General features: G+C 37.4%; 1 protein-coding gene across 2 annotated transcripts; it reads right to left on the bottom strand.

Annotated features, from left to right (window-relative positions):
* Positions 1-1,418: 1,418 nt before the first annotated feature.
* LOC110050237 (transportin-1-like) lies at positions 1,419-20,904 on the bottom strand. Of its 2 annotated transcripts, XM_089287257.1 has the most exons (25): positions 20,753-20,904; positions 20,513-20,588; positions 20,104-20,360; positions 19,013-19,146; positions 18,557-18,638; positions 18,074-18,196; positions 17,466-17,584; positions 17,268-17,328; positions 16,892-17,002; positions 16,054-16,117; positions 15,811-15,963; positions 12,945-13,018; positions 12,759-12,857; positions 12,604-12,656; positions 12,160-12,256; positions 11,559-11,828; positions 10,936-11,094; positions 10,436-10,523; positions 10,224-10,322; positions 9,832-9,927; positions 7,893-7,968; positions 6,113-6,212; positions 5,940-6,014; positions 5,716-5,844; positions 1,419-5,414 (listed from the first exon to the last, which is right to left on the bottom strand). In XM_089287257.1, exons 1-24 carry the CDS (start codon positions 20,882-20,884, stop codon positions 5,737-5,739), a joined length of 2,706 nt encoding a protein of 901 aa, XP_089143383.1. In that variant the 5' UTR covers positions 20,885-20,904; the 3' UTR covers positions 1,419-5,414; positions 5,716-5,736. The 2 variants fall into 2 exon arrangements, 1 of the variants encoding a protein (XP_089143383.1); XR_016206521.1 differs by lacking the exons at positions 1,419-5,414; positions 7,893-7,968 and having other exon boundaries at positions 5,787-5,844.
* Positions 20,905-20,921: the final 17 nt, after the last annotated feature.

Genomic DNA, 20,921 nt, shown 5'->3' with positions numbered 1-20,921 from the left:
TGAGGTCTTCGGGATACTTGGCGGGGAGGGGGGGGGGGATTAGTGGGATAATGGGATATCTAGATCGGATAAAACGGGATATGGTGTAGGAAAATCGTTAAATTTGCAATTGGAATAACTGGGATACGGGATATTTGTACGGGTAATCATAAGGTTTCGAGTTAAATTTGGAATTAATTTCCACGAGTGAGTTTTTCAAAAAGCTGAAATTGCACGAGCCGCTTCGGCCGGTGCAATTTCAGCTGTTTGAAAAAAATCACAAATGCAAATTAATTCCAAATTGAACGAGAAAAACCGTATGATTACTTATTAATTAATAGTATAAACATGAAAAAATTTGCGTGGAGGAGGTGCTGGAAGACCTTTCTTGAAACCATTTTTTCTCATTCGAGAAACCTTTTCTCAAAGTTTCCGCACAAAATTCTCATCATTTTACGTAATATCATTGGCTTCGAAAATTTGCTATTGTCTTTCAGCCAATCATTATCCAGAATTACGATGTGTAATTTGCACTGGTGTTACACTTTTTGCACTGGTGCTACACTTGAACTGCACTGCTCTCAGCCAATCAGAATCGACTAATTTTTTCATTTATATTATTAGGGCCAGAAATTAACGGGATGTGGGATGATTACAACCCCTCCAAATGGGGCTTCACCTTTCATCGTTGCAAGACGTAAGCCCATGTCTCTCTATATTTTACATACCCTGTTCAAGCCTTCGGGAAATTCCACTCTCCTAGTTTTGAGGGGTGAAGTGTATCGAGGAGACAGACATGTATATACATGGGATAAGTTGATTTCGAAAGCCTAGTAGGCTGCCTCAAATTCCCCATGATTTAATTCGCTGGTTAGGAATTGAACTCCATGCCCGTTGAGCTCAAATTATGGTTATAAAGTGGAACGCTTGTAGGCCATTCTCAAATGTCAGTATTTCTTTTGAACACATTTAAGATAACCTTCATATTTCCTTTCGGTCGAGGCAAAGGAAAAAAACAAAGAAAAGAAAAACAACTAAATTTCATGACAACTCTAACGCCATTTGTTGATACGTTGCATTTCGAACTGTTGTACAGTTATTCCTACTATTTCCCAAGGGGAGGTCGACTCCGGATCGAGCAATCCGCGTTCGAGTCCTGGCCGGGGACGTCATTTTGTGTTCTTGGGCAAAACACTTTACTCTCACAGTGCCTCTCTTCACCTAGGTGTATAAATGGGTACCGGCAAATTTAATGCTGGGCATAACTCTGCGATGGACTAGCATCCCATCAAGGGGGGAGGAGTAGAAATACTCTTAGTCCCTTCATGCTACAGAAACAGGAGCTAAGCGCCGGTCTGATGGGCCACTTGGCTTGTGAGCAGACTTCACATTTAACTCACTATTTCCCGAGTGAACCAATCCATTCAAGACGAATATAATAACATTAAAACGTGACATTTATTTAACATGTATCTTCCCAGAACATGCATACTGTAAATTCTTGACAAATATTCTCCTGGACAATTTTAAACGCCATTAATTATATTGTAATTCCGGTTATTTACTTAAATATATAGAAATAACATTTTGCAGTGTCACACACGGACCCACCAATGACATAATAATGACACAGCTTTGGACGCACATAAATGTAATTCCTCACAGTACGACAAACAAACACAGTCCAGCTGGTTTGGAGAAGGTGATAACCATGAAAGCATAGCCTTTTGAACCATATATCCCAACAGATTGACATACGATTTCTCCTTAGAACATTAGTAAAATATTTAGAATAAGGGTGATGAGAAAAAAGATCATTAATACTGTTTGCGTTGAAGAGTAACCGACATAGCTAAGATAGGAGAGCAAGTTCTCGTGAAGACAACAAAGGAAAATATTGAAATTAGTAATGGGAAAATGGATTTTGAGCTTGTAATTGAACAAGTTAAGCAATTTACACCATGTCCAAAAACCCAAGTTCGTGTTCTGTATTAATTAAAAGCTAAATATACAAAATTGACACAAAATGTATTTTAGAAAAACTGGCTGTCGAATTAGTAACATTCAAAAGTACGGTCATATTTACCATTAAATCACTAATTACACTACAACATTTTGTTTTCGAATTCATTTGTTAAAAAGCTATGCAGTCATGGCTATCCTGAGTTGAAATGATAAGACACATTTTTTGGGCACAAATGAAACAGTGGTGAAACAAAAAACTTTGGTGCAGCAGTTAATTTGGAGATCTCCAGATGAGCCTTTATAATTAATATCTCAATAAATTTACCTTAAGTAATTAAACTAACAATAATTGCAGCTTTCATCTTCAAACCCAGGTAAGTAAGAGCTTCAGTTTTAATTGCCCACAAGTTGAGGTTTGAAGAAGAATTCTGAATTCCCTGACAGGTGAAAACACATGTAAGTACAAATCAGGTTAAGCAATGAATCTTGCCTGTTCTATCATTAATTTCCAAATGAAATTGTCAAGTGGACCTGATTTGTTGCATACACAAGTTTCAACTGACGATACTCTTTAATTAATAATTATTATAGTCACATGCATCTTAGAATTACATAATTAAAATTACTTAACTTAAATATTTATTTAATATTACTTTAACAAGATGGTCATTACATTGTTAGCTATGCTGTTCACACAAGCAAAATTAAACTGTTACTTCTTAGCAACCTTGCCATTTTCCTTTCACTACTTGCTACAGACACCAAAAATATGTGCTAAGATTAAGGAAGTTGTTAGTTTTACTAAAGCTGTTCATTCAGTATTGTATGCAGGACTTGAATTAGTTTATGTCTAAAATATCAATATGACACTCGACATATGAAAGTCTACACTACACATATTTCAAAAAATTCTTCCTGGTACAAAATAAATAAGTTATCTAACTGCCTAAACAACCAAAGAAAACAAGAGAAATGGCCAAAAAAGATACAAAAAATCCCAGGACAGCCAAAGAAAGTAACATTTGCTTTAACAGAAGGATGTATTGAAGTTCAACTTTAATCTGATTGAAGAGGACCATTCAAGGGATTCTAGACACACATGTGCACTTCTGACATGGGCTTGGACTCACATGTAAATGTGGCCATCAGGTCCCCTTATTTGAGTTTGGCACATTATTTTGAATCAGTCCATAGCTATAGGAAAGCCACTTGGAAGCTGCAAGCATTTCATTCAAAAAGAAATAAAAGCAAAAAACCACGGTACATTTTCTCAGCAAACTACTATGCATATTGCAAGAACTGTCAGAAAGGTTGTTTCATCACTTGCGTTTGGCTTGTGACTTGCCAACCTTTCTGATGTTTTTACCAAATCATTGTTTTGAGCCATTTCTCTGGTCTTAAAGTATGAAAACTGTTTTCTTTGCTTTTGAGCATACATTAGCAAGCTAGATAAATTAGAAACATTATTAACAGCTTTCCCTAACCCATTTAGCCCTTACTTTGATCAACAGGCTATTTCTCATAAAATTGCTGATCAGGAGAATTCAGTGACAGATTAGTGAAGGAAATCTAGGCTTACAGATAAACTCTCCTAAATCTAATACTATAAGAAAAGTACGGGAAAAGTTGCATGTTGACCAAGAAGTAAAAGATAAAAGGATGCAGGCTACGTCACTATCAGACTACACTTTCATTATACACTGTAACTTACATTGAATTCAAATTTATATTTCATGCACAGCCGTTAACCATTAATTTCATTACTACAATCTTATACAAAACTATAAAACATTAACTTCCTAAAATTTCTTCATCTGATAATTAAAATATTATATATTACCAAAACATAATAAAATAACATACTAAAATGCTAACCTATCTATTTGTCAGGCAAAACACTGTAGAATCAGTCAGCTTCAAGTGCAATTTGAATATTTGCTAATCAACTTTTTGCTGGACTTATTTAAGGAAACTGCCTTCCAAGTTTCACTATTTTCCTGCACATGTTCACGCCAATTTTGAAGCTGAAGGGTTACAAGAAAGCACAGTTTGAAGAAAACAAGATTAGATTTAGGTTTGTACTATAAATGCTTTACAGAGGTTCTTTAATTGGGACAGATGTCATCAAGAGTGATAAAGGTGTTAGGTTACTAGAAAAAGACTGGTATACACACACAAGGGAGTTATGAGGTGAGAAGACTCCTTTAAGGTATTAATTATGTCAGTGTCAATACATCATCTCAATACCAAAACTACAAGAAAATTATGGACAAACATACAGTGCAAGAATCATCTTTGCAGTTAAGCTGTTTGCTGCAGTAGCCCTCTTATACAAAGAAAGGACACCCTCACAGCATTTTCACTGCAGTAAAGTAAACAGGCAAGCTTCTTCAAGACAACTATGCATTAGCATAAACCTTACAAGCCATCAACCCAGACTTCTATCCTGCAGAAGTCTTTCATCAAAATCTTTCCAAGCCACGCAACAGTCCAGCTGTTGGTGTTACCAAGGTCACACTTTATACAGAGTTGACGCTTATAATGAAAGTTTCATTATTTTTCTATAAATTCTCTGCAAATCTAGAACAAAGGGTTTTTGTGTGTGATACCAGCTATACAGAGTATACAATTTACATACTATTATACATATCAGTTACAAATTTAGGTCTTAATGTAGCTGTTTACAGGAAGATGCCTTCAGTACTACCATATTTTTCTCAAATTTTATATTCGGATGCAAGGCCTTTCATGTGTAACATTCTGAAGATTTAATTTACCTATTGAGAAATAAAGATATGGAAAAAAAGGGTGATCCTAATTTTCACAAACCATCAGAAAAGAATAATCACTTCCATGTGCAGTACAAGCAAAAACAAAAAGTGTTGGGAGAGTGAAGGAAGCTTCCTGCATTCTACATCACCATGTACATTATTTTACATAACATCATTAACAACTACGATAACGTTATGCAGAGTTAAACTTACTTTTCCACTATTTAGTGAAACTATAATTTGCAAAGTAACAGAAAATACTTGCATAAAGCAGATGAGCATTGAATGTATTTGCACCAATAGGGTTGACTTGATTCCAGCCAGCTCTAAAATACGGACAAAAATATTACTGTAACAGCTTTTCAATGACACTGCCACATCGCAGCACTTGACATCACAACTGGTGGCCACTGACAACAAGGACGCAAACGACAGCGAACAAGTACACATCCCACTATTTCACGAACGTATTGATCATTTGAATTTGGCACAAAGTTCAAACACTTCCCATCAACATACGAACATTCAGGTGAGATGGCTGCCACTTAATGATGGCACTGTCCCCTCATAGCAACATCCATTAGCTAAACACAGACTTGTACGGGAACATGGACAATGAGATTTAGACAAAAGATCTTGACATGGGCTTTGGACACTGTTGAACTGAACAGTGACTACAAAGCCATCTGTTATCCCCACCTGAGAACAAGAACAACATAGTTAAGGTTTAGCAATGGTTCAACAGAAAGAACTACAGTATTCAATTCAAATTAAATTACAGCTGAACCAAAGAAAAGTTCAGGTTTAGCAACCACATGACCAATTTAGGAAGTATCAAGTATATGCTTTTTATGCATAGCTGCATGCTGTAATTTTCTTCAAAAGAACATGCACATTGATGATACCCAAAATAAATAACAATGCATTGACATTACTATTGATAAATTTAAATACTGACTATTAATTATTGACTATTTTTAAGAATTTAAGATTTCTTTACCCTGACTACTGAAGCTTTTCTTCAAACCCCATAGTTAGTAGACAGACGTTCTCGAAGGGCAGCAGGAAACTGGCTTGAAAATCGCTTCCAGTTTTCCTCTCCGACCTGGTTTTTAAAGCCATGAAGGATCTAAATCCAAGTTGTGAGGACAAAGACAAAGAAATGTTATGGTTGACTACACTGCATGTTAGATAGTAAATGAAAAGATTCCAATACAAACATACCTTTAGGAACATCTCCTTCAAGTCTGGGCCAGGGTTCACCCAGGATGCTACAGCATCACAGAAGAATATGAAGTCCTATAACAGAGCTTTCGTTAGTCACTACTGTAACAATAAATAATATTATACATAACAGGGCAGTGCATTCATTATTTTGTATTTAATCGTCACCTTACCTGGACAACTCCACCAGGGTTGAGACCAATCATATTACAGATACCTCGGAAGGCAGAGTCCTTCTCCTCATTGTCTCGTATGTTCCGCAATGATGTGCACCTGAAAGGTGAAGAATTTAATAAGTTGTATACATAAAATGTTTGCCACAGACATCAGTTTTTAAAATTCCCTTATTTAAAATACCAGAAAATAGTAGCAGCCTTCAACCATTCCCTTTAGTCATTCATTTATTTAAGACTGAAACATTTCTTCCAGCCATCAAAGGAATTAAATCTACACTGTTGTAATTTCAATTTTCAGACTTTTCTTCAAAATTGGCATTTTTCTTGACTTGAAATAAAACTGCCTGATGGATGGATGGAAAATGAGGTGTGTCTACTTTTTATCCTTAGAAGGGTCTAACTAGGAACTTCATATAGACCATCATTGATAGGAGAGCAGTCTTAAGAAAAAATGATGCTGACATTTGGTCACGCGATTGCTCAGTTTTGTTGCGTGACTGTCTGTCAGAGCATTGTAACAGAAGATACTTTGGAGTCCATCCATAAAGGAGTTGCATTGTGGACTAAACTTCTAAGATATAACAACATTCTTCTTTCAGTTGTTGTAAAACAAAGCATCGTTAATTGCTGGTTTTCAGTGTCACGCAATTCAAAATAGATCAAAATAAAAATCAAAACCGGTCAATAGATAAAGTCCAGAATCTGGGAATCAAAAGAAAGTAAATATACAAAGACTCTTGCCAAAATTCTGGTCACAGCAATTTTTCTTATGCGAGATACATGGAGAAATTTTTTACCCAAATTTATAGAGATTTGTATGGAGATGTCATGTTGGTGCCCATCCGTATGGGCACCAACATGGCGGCCGGAAACCAACAGAAACATCTGTCACTGAGTTTTGCTACAAAAGCGTGAATTTATCCCTCGAGGAACTCTAAAACACTAAAATAATACTTTTTTTAAGAGATGAACTGTTCAGATAGCCAAGTTCCCCATGACAGCCCTGGGCCGTCATGTAAATGCCGTGTCACGCAAAAGCTTAGAAATTCAAGCGTAGTGTATCACAAAACCAAGAACCCATTCGGAGCGAAAATTTGTATGAATATTAGTTTTCAGCTGCTCTTATATATCATTAAAGTGAAATCTCAGCAAGATCAATAGTTTTGTAGTTCAAATTTTAGTGACGTCATGTGAAAACCAGCCATAGAGGGGAATGGTTTAGAAGCCCAGCAAAGTTTTTTGTTGTACGTTTTTGTTCTCTTTTTTGGTCATGACCGTACACAAAACACAATAGTTGTTTACTCCATAATGAGGAACTATCCAAAAGAAACGTTTTGGTTACGTAATTCATGCATAGTGTATGAATGCAAAACAAAAGATTGTAAACAGTCATGGACCTTCCAACATAAATCTTGGCATCTTTGTTTGCTCCTCTGATGTTTGTCGGGCTTCATAACCATTCCCCTCTATTAACTATGAACAAAGTGAAGACTAGGCCCATCAAAACTATTGGTCATCAACAATTCTTTACCAAGATAATCTCCCAGACACTTAGTCAATTAAAACTTGTGATCAAACCATTAACCATGTAAAAACACAATGTAGAATAGTTATTGTTAAGCGGGTTGCATTATTGTAAACAAGTTAGATAGCACAATGTATTTATTATGCAATGTTGCACTATAACAATGGACAAAATTTTACTCAAAAAACACAAAACAAAAACCACCAACAATAAAAGCAACACAAGTAAAAAAAAGTAAACACTAATACACACCACTTCTGAATAAACTGCGGTAACAGGGGTGCCACCTCTTGCGGACAAACTAAACCCAGACGCCCAATTGTGATAGCTAAAAACACAACAATTAACAGGGAAAGAAACAAATTCATGCAGTCAGAACATAGAATAGTACACAAACATGCACACAGTCACTGCCTCACCAACTTTATTAACATGTCTGTGACTGTTAACATTATCTGTAATTACTTTTGACATACAATGTAGTACATGTAATTACACAATGCTACATCAGCGAGGAAAGGGCAAAAGGACCATTCTTGCACTGTGTCCCACGGTACACGTAATTGTCACAAGGTGATAAAAAATTACTACTCTTTGAAGGTTGGGTTTCATAATTCCAAATAAGTTAATTTATCTTCCTACTGAAGGATACCTTTAAGTTTCTACATTGTATATTTATTCCAAAGAAAAACACCCAAAGGGATAATAAACCGCTGAGGAACAAATACATGTATGTCAAATATTGCAAAAGATTGACATGGACTACAGAACTTTAAGTGGACACACAATCATAGTTTCCAAGATACTGTACCTTAATAAATAATAATTATTTTTTGAAAAAGCCTTTCTGAAAAAGTGCAAGTTATAATTTTTATGCTTGCTATACTTAACAAAGTGTGTCCTTTTCTGATTACAAAGCACAGGATGTTTATTTACAACCATTTAAACATTTCATGTTTAGAATTTATGTTTTATGGCACCTATGACATCACGTGATGCATATATTCAAAATCTATGACGACAGAAAAGGTTAATAGCAATAAAGCAATTTGCAGAAAACAGCCCAAAACGTTATACAAATGTAAAACATGACTTATCATAGATCAAGGATGAACATACAGTAATGAACGCTACATGTGTCATGATAACAGAGCAAAGTAACATACAGTGAGTAAAATGCATTCAATGGAGGAACTTGAAAAAATTTGAACTGGCCCAGGATCTTTTTTGTACACTGTGGACAATATATGTAGCAAAGAAAGATAAATCGCAAAAGTAATGTCATCAGACTTGTGCACGATGATCAGTTTGCCCTTCCAGTTAACACAACGCCAGCTTAATGTGGATGCACTTGATGTTTACAAGACAACAATTCTACAACAAAAGACAAGTTAGTTTCCTTATAATACATGTAAGCCACAAATCATCCAGTCACTTGTGTTATGGTTAGTCACACAACTGACCACAGAATGATGGGGTGAGGAAACACAAAATAATTCAAACAGTTACGCACCACACGTCCGGCAATGCACTCACAAACAGGCAAATGACAGCTGGGCGGTTTCTTTTTTTCGCAAACAATTTGTTGTAGAAGGTACAGGTAAAGGCACATTGCTGTAGCTGCTTTTAGAGCTTTTAAGGTACTTGTACAGTTTCTTAGTTCAAGAAGGTCAGGATTCAAGAGAGCCGATAGTAAATGACTGGAGAAGCGTATCCACCAGAAGATTATTTGAGTTCACTATAACTAGAGTTTTAGACAGCTTGGTCCAACTGTAGTCACTTTGGGCTTGATAAACTGAAGGGACCCACCAAGCTATGAAAGTAATAATCCTCCAAAAGGAGTGATCTCCTTAATTTTGCAACTGCAGGGTAAGCCTTTACTGACATGACCATCAGTTTATGGCTCATGTATAATTGTTCCTTTTTCATTACAAACTGAGCATTTCTCCTAGAAGAACTGCAAACAATAGTTTACCTTGAAATCTCGTCTGCTTATCTCCTTCTAAATGTTTTTTTTTCTCTCTCTTGGTCTGATTGAAAGTTTGCCTTTAATTATGATTTCTTTCAGGTTCAAGCTGACAATGCAGATGCTGCTGGCCATATCAGAATTTCAAGGTAAGAATGGTATGTCCTCCACATTCATGGCTATATGTAGTAGCTACAATGTACATGTTTCAATGTTGACATTTACCTGTGTTCTCTTGCAGCGTCTTTGGAGTGTGAGGTCTGTTAATAATAGTGATAAGCTGTTGCAACACCAAGTTGATATACTGCTTCATTTCAGATCCTAAATTTTAGACAACAAAAAAAATCAAAATAATTTTACTCAAATACAATGTACATTCAATAAAAGAGGTCAATGCAAGAAATTCAAGGTCTGTATGTTTCTAGCAGTACTAATGTGCATAGTGTCATTAACTTTGACATTTTCTATGACAAGTATCTTACACACCCTCTTTCTTTGGTGAAATCAAACACAACTGATTGCAAAAATTGTCAAATTTTAAGTTCAATTAAAAAAACAACAACAACAACTTGCAGAGTGGCACTGATAAATCCAATGCAATATGAATTATACCTTACCTAACTGTACAGAGATTTCTCCAATGGCCCAAGTAGCATTGTTGCAAACAGAAATGAATTCTGGATTGAGATTCTGACCCAGGATTGGTAAAAAATCCCCTGCAAGACATTGAGTTGAACATACACAAGTATTAACAGATGGTAATTTACTTTTTCATGTGAGACAAGCAATGTCCTATCTCTGTAGCAAAATGTCTGTTGTTTTCACTTACCAATGCAAGGTTTGACATGCTGGAAGCAGGCTTTAGTCAAATCTCCCAGCAGGGCAAACGAGCTTTGTCTTACTTCCGGCATTTTGTCCTGAAAATCCAACAAAGTAGACCAGTTAACCTTTCTACGTACATGTAAAATGGAAAAGCTGTTACTAGTTACTTAAAGGAGCTCAGTCACAGTATTTTGGCCACTTACAAAATCCCCTTTAAAAAAAAAGGAAATCTGAAAATGGTAGTTTACTAAAATAGAAGAACACCAAAGAAATAATAAACCACAAGGGAACAAAGATGGTTAAGGAAGAAGATTAACATGGATTACAAACAAAAAACTTAAAAAATTGAAGCAAAGCTTTTCACGATGAGCAAACCATGACATAGCTCCTTTAACAGAACTTATGATTCTTAACAATGCATGGCAATCTTAAAAAAATTACCAAATGCATACAGTCTTTTTTTTTCCTATGATAACAATCTCAGAGCTTGTAGAGTGGAAAGTTTACCTGCATACACTGGTAGAGGAGAGTCATTGTGTTGCTTCTAATAACAAATTGCTCAATTTGCCCTTCAAGTCCTTCAGCTAATCCACTCAAAAGATCCAATGCCACGATCATGAAGTCCTTATCAGGAGGTTCAAACTGCTCGGGATGAGTTTGAGATGCCTGAAGAAAGCACAAAAAGAAAACCCTCAGCATGATAGTGTGAGATGGTAAATTTTAGGCCCAGTTCACTGAGATGCCATGCTTCTGCAAGCCAAATTTAAGGCAGAATTTAAAGTTTGACTAAGGCATGGCAGAAGCATTGTGTCTGAATCGAACTTTTGAATTAAGTTCAGTACTCAAATTAAGTTCGACTCTGACGGCAGCAATTCAAATGTCATGCTCCTGCAGCGCCAAACAAAATTCATTTATTATACTGACGTATTTTTGGTGATTGTGTTCATGCAGGGAGTTATTATTGTTACTAGGCTTCAGCAACATCCCTGAATTTGGTACAACTCTGGCAAGACGTCTGAATCAGAGTCGTGTTTCTGCCATGCTACAGTCGAACCTAAATGCAATTAAGTTCAGCACGGCAGAAGCATAATGTCTGAACTGAGCCCTAGGTTCCTTCAATGTGCACCTACCACACTCTGAGCTAGGGTTTGCTCCACCAGTGAGACACATCTTTGGAACACAGGCTCGGCATATGGAAGAAAGCCAGAACGCAGAGCTGTGGCAACTGATGAAAGACATTCCAGGAGTGGAAAGAGGTCTTTGTCCTCATCTTTCAGCTGGTTCCATTTCTGAATAAGTGGTGGCATCAGCATGTTAATGAACTCAGGCTTGTTTAGGTGGTGTCCCACAGAGTCAGCAAGTGTACCAATGGCATCGTACAGAATGAGAAGGTTCTTGTGCTATAGAAGAAAAAGAAATGATTGTGTTTAGTACAACAAACATATCTTTAAATCATGAATCACAATGCACCAAGGTCATTACAAACTACTGAGCTACTACATGTAACACAATGTCATTTTCTACACTATACTACTTGCTTGTTACACACAAGTGCACCCTTACTGGTACATAGTAGACAATCACATTTTGAGAGAAGGGAAAAAAAAAACAGAAAAAAAGAACAAACAAACAACAATTAAGGGCAACCAAGAGAAAAGCCCAATAAAATACTACAAAGATAAATGTATTTTTAAATAAGGTATTATTAAATGAAGCCAAGCTTTAACCAACCTGATATTTGTTGAAGGCAAACACGAGCGTTTCTAGAATAAAGCTCAGGTACGGAACAAGTTCAGTGCAGGCTTCTTCTTCCAGAGTGGCAAAGGCACTACACAACAAATTTACACAACAAATTAATGGACCAGAAAAAGAACAATGCATGCAGTCTCATCTGCAGGAGGGGAGGGGAGGGACACTTCTTGAAGAGGGCAAGTACTAATCCCTCGCTGAAATTGGACATTGCTCTTCCAAAGGGTTATTTTTTGGTTTCTATACACAGTACAGCAATAGAAGTGGGCCCATCCTTCAGACTTAGGTCCATTGATTAGTGCAATGTTGGTTGGTTGCAGCATTTGCTGTGCTACATTTTCTCAAGTTAGGTCTAAGAATTAGCAGATCATCAAGGTACCACCAGCAAGATACTTAAACTGAAAGAAAAAAATAGTTGTTGGTCACCTGCAAGCTGCTTCTTGAACTCTCTTGTTACTATCCAAAATCCTTTTAAGAAGCTAAAAGTTGTAAAAACAAACAGAACAGGTAAAGAATGTAACATGTAAAGTATCAAAGTAACAAAAGAGTTTGGAATACTGTACAAAACAACAGAAATGTACCTCTGTCATAAGACGTTGGAGATATGCCTCGTGTGGCTGACTGACGACCCAGTGCGCATAACGACTAAGGGTCCAGCAAGTGATAGAACGTACCAAAGCCTGGGCAAAAACACAGTAACAAGTCAAGGACACTAACCAAGCTGTTATTTGACTATTGGTCAAGTTACACTAGCAGTTAAAACTCACCCTTTTCTCAGAAAGAGAGTTGATCAGGAAAGGAATCAGTTCTGGTAGGTGAGGAGATATACCACTCAAACAACCTAAACAACAAATGCACACATCCAAGTAAAAAATGTTGACCATTAACAGCGTAGTGCTTGGAATGCCTGGAGTCTACAACATATGTGACCTTTCACGCGAAAACGTGCATTAACGACTTTCCGTTACACGGGTGAAACGAACGGCCATCGAACGGGTTACAAACGGGTCACCAAGCCGTTTGAAACGGGTTTCAGTGAGTGTTCGAACGGGTGATTAAGTATTCCGAACGGGTAGCCTAGCCGTTCGAACGGCTCAGGAAAAATTGCAAACGGGTAGCCTAACCGTTCGAACGGCTCAGGAAAAATTGCGAACGGATAGCCAAACCGTTCGAACGGCTCAGGAAAAATTGCGAACGGTTAGCCTAACCGTTCGAACGGCTTGTAAAACATTCCGAACGGGTAACGGAACCGTTCGAATGGCTCATAAAAAAATTTCGAACGGGTGATCTAAACGTTCGAACGGCTCATGAAATCTTCGAACGAGCAGTCACGAACGGCTTATAAACTTGATGATTATAATTCGTTTTGTTTATTTCGAATGGTGCTGTGCCGCTACATATTTCACTTAAAAATAATTTCGAACGGATGGCTTTTAATCATTGAAACTGCTCCTGTTACTACTTTATTTCACCACTGACAGCCAAAGAAAGTAAACTTGAAATGCAGAGAACATTCGTAACTGAGTTTGCTGAAGCAGATCGCAAAAGCCGAATTCTTTTATACACAGTCGTTTATGGGAGTCTTTGTCAATTCTTTGTCTTTCAGTACAGCCCAAAAATAATGCACGCGCAAGAACTTCTTTTTGCATCCGCAAGCGGGCAACTTCTTGCGACTGCTCCATAAAAAGTCTAAACCTTGTTGAAGTCATTCTTGGTGAGAGTTTTTGTTCACGAATAAATCTTTCGGTAGATTTTATCACTGACGGTGGAAGATTTTGGTCACGTGCAAGCAACGTGTGAATCGAGAATGTCTCAAAATAACTTTACAGCTTGAGACAGAAATAAGGCCTTTGGCAACAACAGTTAAGCAACAGTACATTTTCGTCGCCTGGGTTCGCTTTGTTTTCTTTTTCGGCGACATGGAGGAAATTTTACTGTTTACAATTATTATTACGATGTGTCCCGGAATCCCAGACCCGCGGTGTGGTAGCGGCGTGAAATCCTGCGTGAAATGAGCTCGTTTGAAATGGCTTTTTCTGTCCGGAATGTCCCTTGTGGCAAAGGTTAAAAAAGCAGCATATTTACTGGGAAGTGTAACCCAAATTTTAAAACAAGCAAGCTTCTCAGTCGACGAAAACAAGCACAGGACTATGCATGCATGACAGAAGTGTGACTCAGTTTTCACGCATCAGTAATGTTTGAAACTTGATACAAACTCAGGGCGTCACAACAACACGATTGTTATCTTATCTACTCAAGCTCAGTGCATGCTGCCGTCTTAAAGGTTTCATTCAGTGGATTTTCTTCGAAATAAGAGGAATGCACAAGGCAGACTCATGAGATTTCGGTGTTCAGAAAATCATTTACAGTGTCTGTGCTTATCACAACCATAGTTACATCGGTAATGTTTATTAAACCGCATTGTAAACAGGGTAGAATTCAAGAAGTTCGCTTTTACAGGCGACTTTCAAGTTTCGGAGCAACTTCAGAATACCCGGCCACTTTATTTACATGTGCCGGTGTGCTTTGAAGAACGAGGTATATAACAATAGTTGCTATTCTTATTCTTATTCAATGAGTTCTTCGCCTGTAATGATAACTTTGCGAGAAGTTTTAAAAGAAATTTACAACATCGTAGTTCTCATTTGTTTACACACGCAGCGGTTCAGTGTGAACTTTGAACGAAAGTTGTCTTCGCTCACAGATCACGCAAGAAGAAGAAAACGAAAACACACTTCTGAATCGGCATTCAAAAGCAAAAACCGTTGGATCCCAGGCTAACTACACCATAGTGCGATCTTTATGAGCTTCATTATTAAGAGCTATTTTGTGATTGTCGCGTAATCTGCTAGCAGACTATTCAAGTGATTGAAGGGATTTTTTCCGTGAACGTGACATGAACACGCGAGTACGCGAACAAGTAGAGACAACCGCACGTATGCCTTGATATTTTTTTCCTGAACGGATGATCAAAGCCGTTCAACGGTTTACTCAAGTCGTTTGAACGGATGGATGTTCCAGCGAACGGGTGAGCAAGTCGTTCGAAAGATTGGATGTTTTTAACAAACGGGTGAGCAAGTCGTTCGAACGGTTGGACATTTTTATCGAACGGGTGAGCAAGTCTTTCGAACGGATGGATGTTTTTACCAAACGGGTGAGCAAGTCGTTCGAACGGTTGGATGTTTTTAACAAACGGGTGAGCAAGTCGTTCGAACGGCTGGACGTTTCTACCGAACGGGTGATCAAGCCGTTCGAACGGATGCAAATTTTTTTTGAACGGATGACCCAGGTCATTCGAACGAATGCAAATTTCTTTCAAACGGCTTTCAAACGGCCTCTAAACGGAATTCCGTTCGAAAACGGAAAGCCGTTAATGCACGTTTTCGCGTGAAAGGTCACATATATGAAAGTAAGAAGTAGTAACTGCAAGTTCTGGTTTCACTATCAATATACATGAGGTAAATGTACAAAAGAACAGATATGTGCTACACTTCTATTTTTTACGATAATGTAACTTGATGTAAGCATTAGCAAAATTGGTGTGAAAGTCAACCTCAGTTAAGTATCCACTCAATGGTTATACTTCTTCTGTGTTTAACTCTACAGCTAGTGCAAACCACACAATATTTTTACCTTCAGCTATGGCACCAAGTACAAGGATGCCAGACTCTTTGGCTTCCCAGTCAGGATGAAACAATGTCTCCTTCAAGATTGGAAGCAACACTGGTAACAGATCATCACGGAACACACTAGCAAGCACATCCAAGGCAGCTGCAGAGCATTTCCCTGAAGGATAAGAGATGAAAATATAGTTTAAGAATTACAATTATTATTTGAATTATTATTTATTAAATTCTTTGACAACAAACAACTCACTCAAGTTCCAGTCTGAAAGGGCATCATCATCCATGTCATCATCATCTTCTCCGTCACTTTCTCCCTAAAAAATTCAGCATCAGTTGGTGTGAAACAATGGAAGTGACAAAAACAATGAACAATATTTTTAACTTTTCCTTATAACACTTGAATTAATTTTCATATTTCATCAGTTAGTCCTTAAATTATGTTTCTTTAAATTATTTTCTAAACAGTCTACTGTGATCACTTCTAGACCTCTACCTGCAGTGTTCGTTCCAAAATGTCAGAGATAAGTGTCTCCTCGATTATTTGAGCATGCAAATTTCATAATGAGGATGAGCAGTGTGCTGTATGGATCCAAATTTGCTAAATGGGACAAGCCACCAGTAAAAAGTGCTAAACAGATTTCTGTGGTGAATGTGAGAATCTCTTGTTAAAATCTTCTGACACAAGACTTAGCTACATGTAGGTTTCACTTCATAGTCATTTCTCAAAATCAATAATTCATCACATATCATAACTGTGACAGTGTTTGGATATCTGATCTTAATTAGCATAGATTTTTAAGATTTTATTTCTCTGTTTTCTCCTCATATTTAGTTTTGATTGAGAAGATATACCAAACACTCAAGAAAACGTTTGACCACACTACCAAACACCTTGAAGTTCATCAAAAATACTCCACTACATGCTTTATTTTCAACTCTCTTCTCAGTGTTTGGAAATGTGGTCAAACACAGTCTTTTTTTGTTTGATGTTAGGATAAAGCTGAGGTTTTGAATATAATCTATCAGGGTTACATTTCAGACAACTGAATTGGTGTTTAGCAAAAGATATCATGTGATCAAAATCTTACATCAATTTCTCCATCAGCTTCATGTTGCTGGCTGTGTGTCTTGGATTTATGGAATCTTGGTCTGATGTCCTGTTCACTATCAGGAACAGACTCGTCATCCTCATTGTCAGCCTGGTGTAAGAAACAAAATCCCAGTGTCAGTCAGTCAGTCAGTCAGTCAATCAATCAATCAATCAATCAATCAATCAGTCAGTCAGTCAGTCAGTCAATCAATCAGTCAGTCAGTCAGAAAGTCAGTCAGTCAGCCCATCCGTCAGTCAGACAGTCAGTCAGACACTGACAGACAGTCAGTCATTATGACTAAAAAAATCAATCAATCTACCAACAAAACAATCAAGTAAATAATCAAGGAAACAAGTTACAAAACACAAGCTACCTTTAGAAGAATCAGATCTATCTCCGAGTACCTCATTCCATTCACCAATATGGGAATGAGCCTGCAGTTGAAAAATACAGTAGGTCAATTAATTTTCTTATAAAAGTTTCACCACACTTGACCAGGTAAAGTACATGCTTGGTCATATTTCCGTTGATTCATGGAATCAATGAGTAAATAAGTATAAATTCTTGTCACCTGTGCAGGTGGGGATTGAGAGCCTCTTTACAGATGGGCTGCTCTGCCAGGGTTAACCAGAACTCACAAGCTTCAAGTGATACATTCTCATCTTTGTCTTGTGTCCTCATCAGCATGTACTAGAAAGGAGAACACAGTTTAAATATGTGGTTGAAGGGGTAAAGAGTCATCTTTCCCTTATTTTTATCCTGTTACAAGACATCACTTGAAAAGTAAATTGTCCTTATTCAATATCAGAAAGCTCTACAGTGTATGAAAATTAGTCCAGAGGATTTGGCAGTGCATCAAACTGAAGATGGTTTTCCCGAATTGACAATAAGGAACTTTAGATTGGTCTACAAGTATGAGATTGAGTATGAATACGATTTTTGAATTTCAAACCAGGTAGAGAGGGTAATTCATGGGATGAGATGGGAATGTGACGTGATAATGTGAAGCCTGCAAACTATAATCGCAAAGTTCTCATGCTTGATCTCGTACTAGTACTCAAAATTGAAGTCCCCTAATATTCTTTACTCTCAATATCTGTGGACCTGGCCTTGTATATTGATCTCCCTTGTGAAAATTAGTTTGCAAGACATCAACTTTGTATTTTACATCATACTTACCTCCACAATATTATTCATGTGTGGAATTAGTTGATCTGCTCTGACCTCCAGGAGCATGACAAGAGCTCTGCAAACATTTTTCCTCACTTCTGGGTCCTCATCCCCAGCAAGGGCAAAAAGATTCTATGATAAAGGTGTTTTTCGTATTAGGGAAAAAAGCAACAGTGAATAAAAGAAACCAGTAATTGCACTTTCCACTCATAACATGGTAGTATAACAAATTGAAAACAGTTGAATGGTGCTTCCAAGTGTATTTACATGCAAACAACATTTAAAGGATGAGTAAACCTTGAATTCTTCCCAGATGCCTAAACAGGAAACCTTCAATAAATTTTTGTAAAATAATCTGTCTAATGCTACAGAGTAGATTGTACAATATAAAACTTTCCAAAAATGATGCATAGTCACTGGCTTTCATGTTGTTGCCGAGTGTAGATGTCAAGCTGTATTGAATTCAAAGAAAAACAAAACAAATGTCCCTACCTCAATAAAGGTTCCTATGTGAACCATGAGGGCCTGCGTTCGTGTTACAATAAATTGGTTCACGCAGGCAATAGCATGAGATCTGCAAAAAATTTAGATAAAAACCACCATCACCAAGCTAAGAAGGCAATCAAAATAAAGGCTAAACTAACCATCCATCACATGATCCCGCTCATTTGCTCCTGTCATCCACTGTTGAGCCAAACGAGCCACTAAATATATAGACCTAGGACTTAACACATGTTTAGATTATTTCTCATTCTTTTATCCACTGCCAAGCCAAACGAGCCAAATGAGCCACTAAATACATATCTGTATACACCTTCAAAAGTGGCCCTGCACTGTATAGCTACTCCAAAATAAATATTTCACTCATTCAGTTTTAGTGGTAATAAACCCATTCCCATAAAAATTTCTGATTTCCCATAATCTAAAAATAGCTGTACATGTACTCGCCTTATTTTAGGGCTTGCATGTCTGAAGAACTGCAGGAACTTTGGGATTAGTATGATGAGGGGTCTGTTGAGAGCATCACTATCAAGCTGTTCAGCAGAATCTTCACAAATCTTCTGCAGCGCACCAAAAGCTCCCTACAAACACAGGTTATGAGAACATCAGTGTTTTCAACTGCGACATGTGGGTGTAAGTACCATGGCAGTTTGCAAAATAGCAACTTCTGTAGCTTATCTATGTAGAAGTTGCCTGGCCTGAAACAAAATACTTGAACGCTAGAAGCCTTCTGGATTAGAATTGTTATCATAACTACAGCCCATTGTATTGATTCCAGATTCAATAATAGAATTATCACAAAACTCTAATCCATGCATCTGACAAAAAGAAGTGTAAAACTGATACTTAGTGTATTGCAAGGGACTGTGCATTATTGCAGATATGAAAGTGTTGCCTTGGCATTTAGTTTGTGGTCCGAATTTGGAACCCCACTCCTGTCAAGTCTGCTCCCATCCCTTGCCTTAAATAAATACTTGACCCTATTTGAAGGTGTTTTCTGTTTTAGGCAAAACCTTTTTCCACTGAACATCCCTACCCTAATAGACACTGAATTCTCACATGTACATGTAACCATTATTTTAATAGGTTCCCAAGGTCCACCAAGTTTATCATTCATGTTTTGGAGACTTACAAGAGAGCAACAATGAACTAACCCTAGAATATAAATTTATAACATGTTCATTTAGACAGAGCAACTATTGCTGAAGATCAAACTACAAGTGCAAATAACTTTTAATATTTACTCAGCAGTCTCTGCCAAACAAATTATGCACACTAAACTTATACATTTATCGTCGAATAACACTTGAACTAAGCTTATTACTTTTGGCATGAATTTCGTGTTACGTATTGTAAAATTAGTAAGTGTTAGAGGAGTCTTCACCATTCATCAAATCGTCCGTTGCTAAAATTATAATTAACATATTGCTACAGACGTCATGTTTAGGAGCTGCTTGAAAAATAAAAGCTTATGCATTTATAAACGTTTAGGAAACTGGAAAGATGCCAGCCTAGAAAGAACAGCGCTTTACATGTACCTCACAGACATTGTAATCTTCACTGTCCAAAAGCTGACACAATGTTGGTAAAAGCTGAGGCCAGTTCGTAAGATCGCCCTTTGCCGCTATAGTGGTGACCAAGATACCAATTGTAGCTCGAATAAGGGGTGACGGATCTCCAATGGCTTCGAGACATTCTGATTTTATAAATTCTTTCACTTGATCAGGAAAAGTGTGGTAATGTGATTTGACGTTATTCTTGAGAATCAAGCCAGACAGTGAACGAGTCGGTTCATCTGAAATAGAATAAATCAATGTTAGACCATAGTTTTAACAGACTTGAACTGATTTATTGTGGTGGGCTGGTAAGTTAAGCGCCATCGATCGAGGAACCGGAACTAAGAAGGACACAGCTACATGTACCTGATATAGTCAACAGCGCGCTTACCTTCGCTCTTCAACTTCGTAAGGACGAATATCAGGTAATTGTTGAAATCAGGAAACTGATTTAAAGATTCAAGTTTCTAAAAAAGTGATTTGTTAAGGAATGCAATGAAAATCTAATACGTTTACCACAATCAGAAAGCACGTGTGACGCGCCAAATCTCAACGGTATAACGACAAATATTTCTTCAAACTCCACTAGAAATACACATTTTAGCATTGAAACTGGTAGAGTAAAGGATACTTGTTGAACTGCTCGTTGTACTTCAGTATTTGGGCTCTGACTTTCCTTTAAAAGCTGTATAATTTGCTGTAAACCATCTTGGTCTGGTTGCCACGCCATTTTGCTTTTCTGCACCGGCTCTAACCCCTGCATTTCCCGTCGGACTCCCCTAATTGTCGGTAGTCTCTGG

Source organism: Orbicella faveolata, unplaced genomic scaffold (genome assembly GCF_042242905.1).
Source record: "Orbicella faveolata isolate gen_17 unplaced genomic scaffold, um_ofav_v1 contig_14, whole genome shotgun sequence".
Lineage (NCBI taxonomy): Eukaryota > Metazoa > Cnidaria > Anthozoa > Scleractinia > Merulinidae > Orbicella > Orbicella faveolata.
Note: the sequence above shows the minus strand (reverse complement) of the source record. Positions and strands in the feature narration are given on the sequence as shown.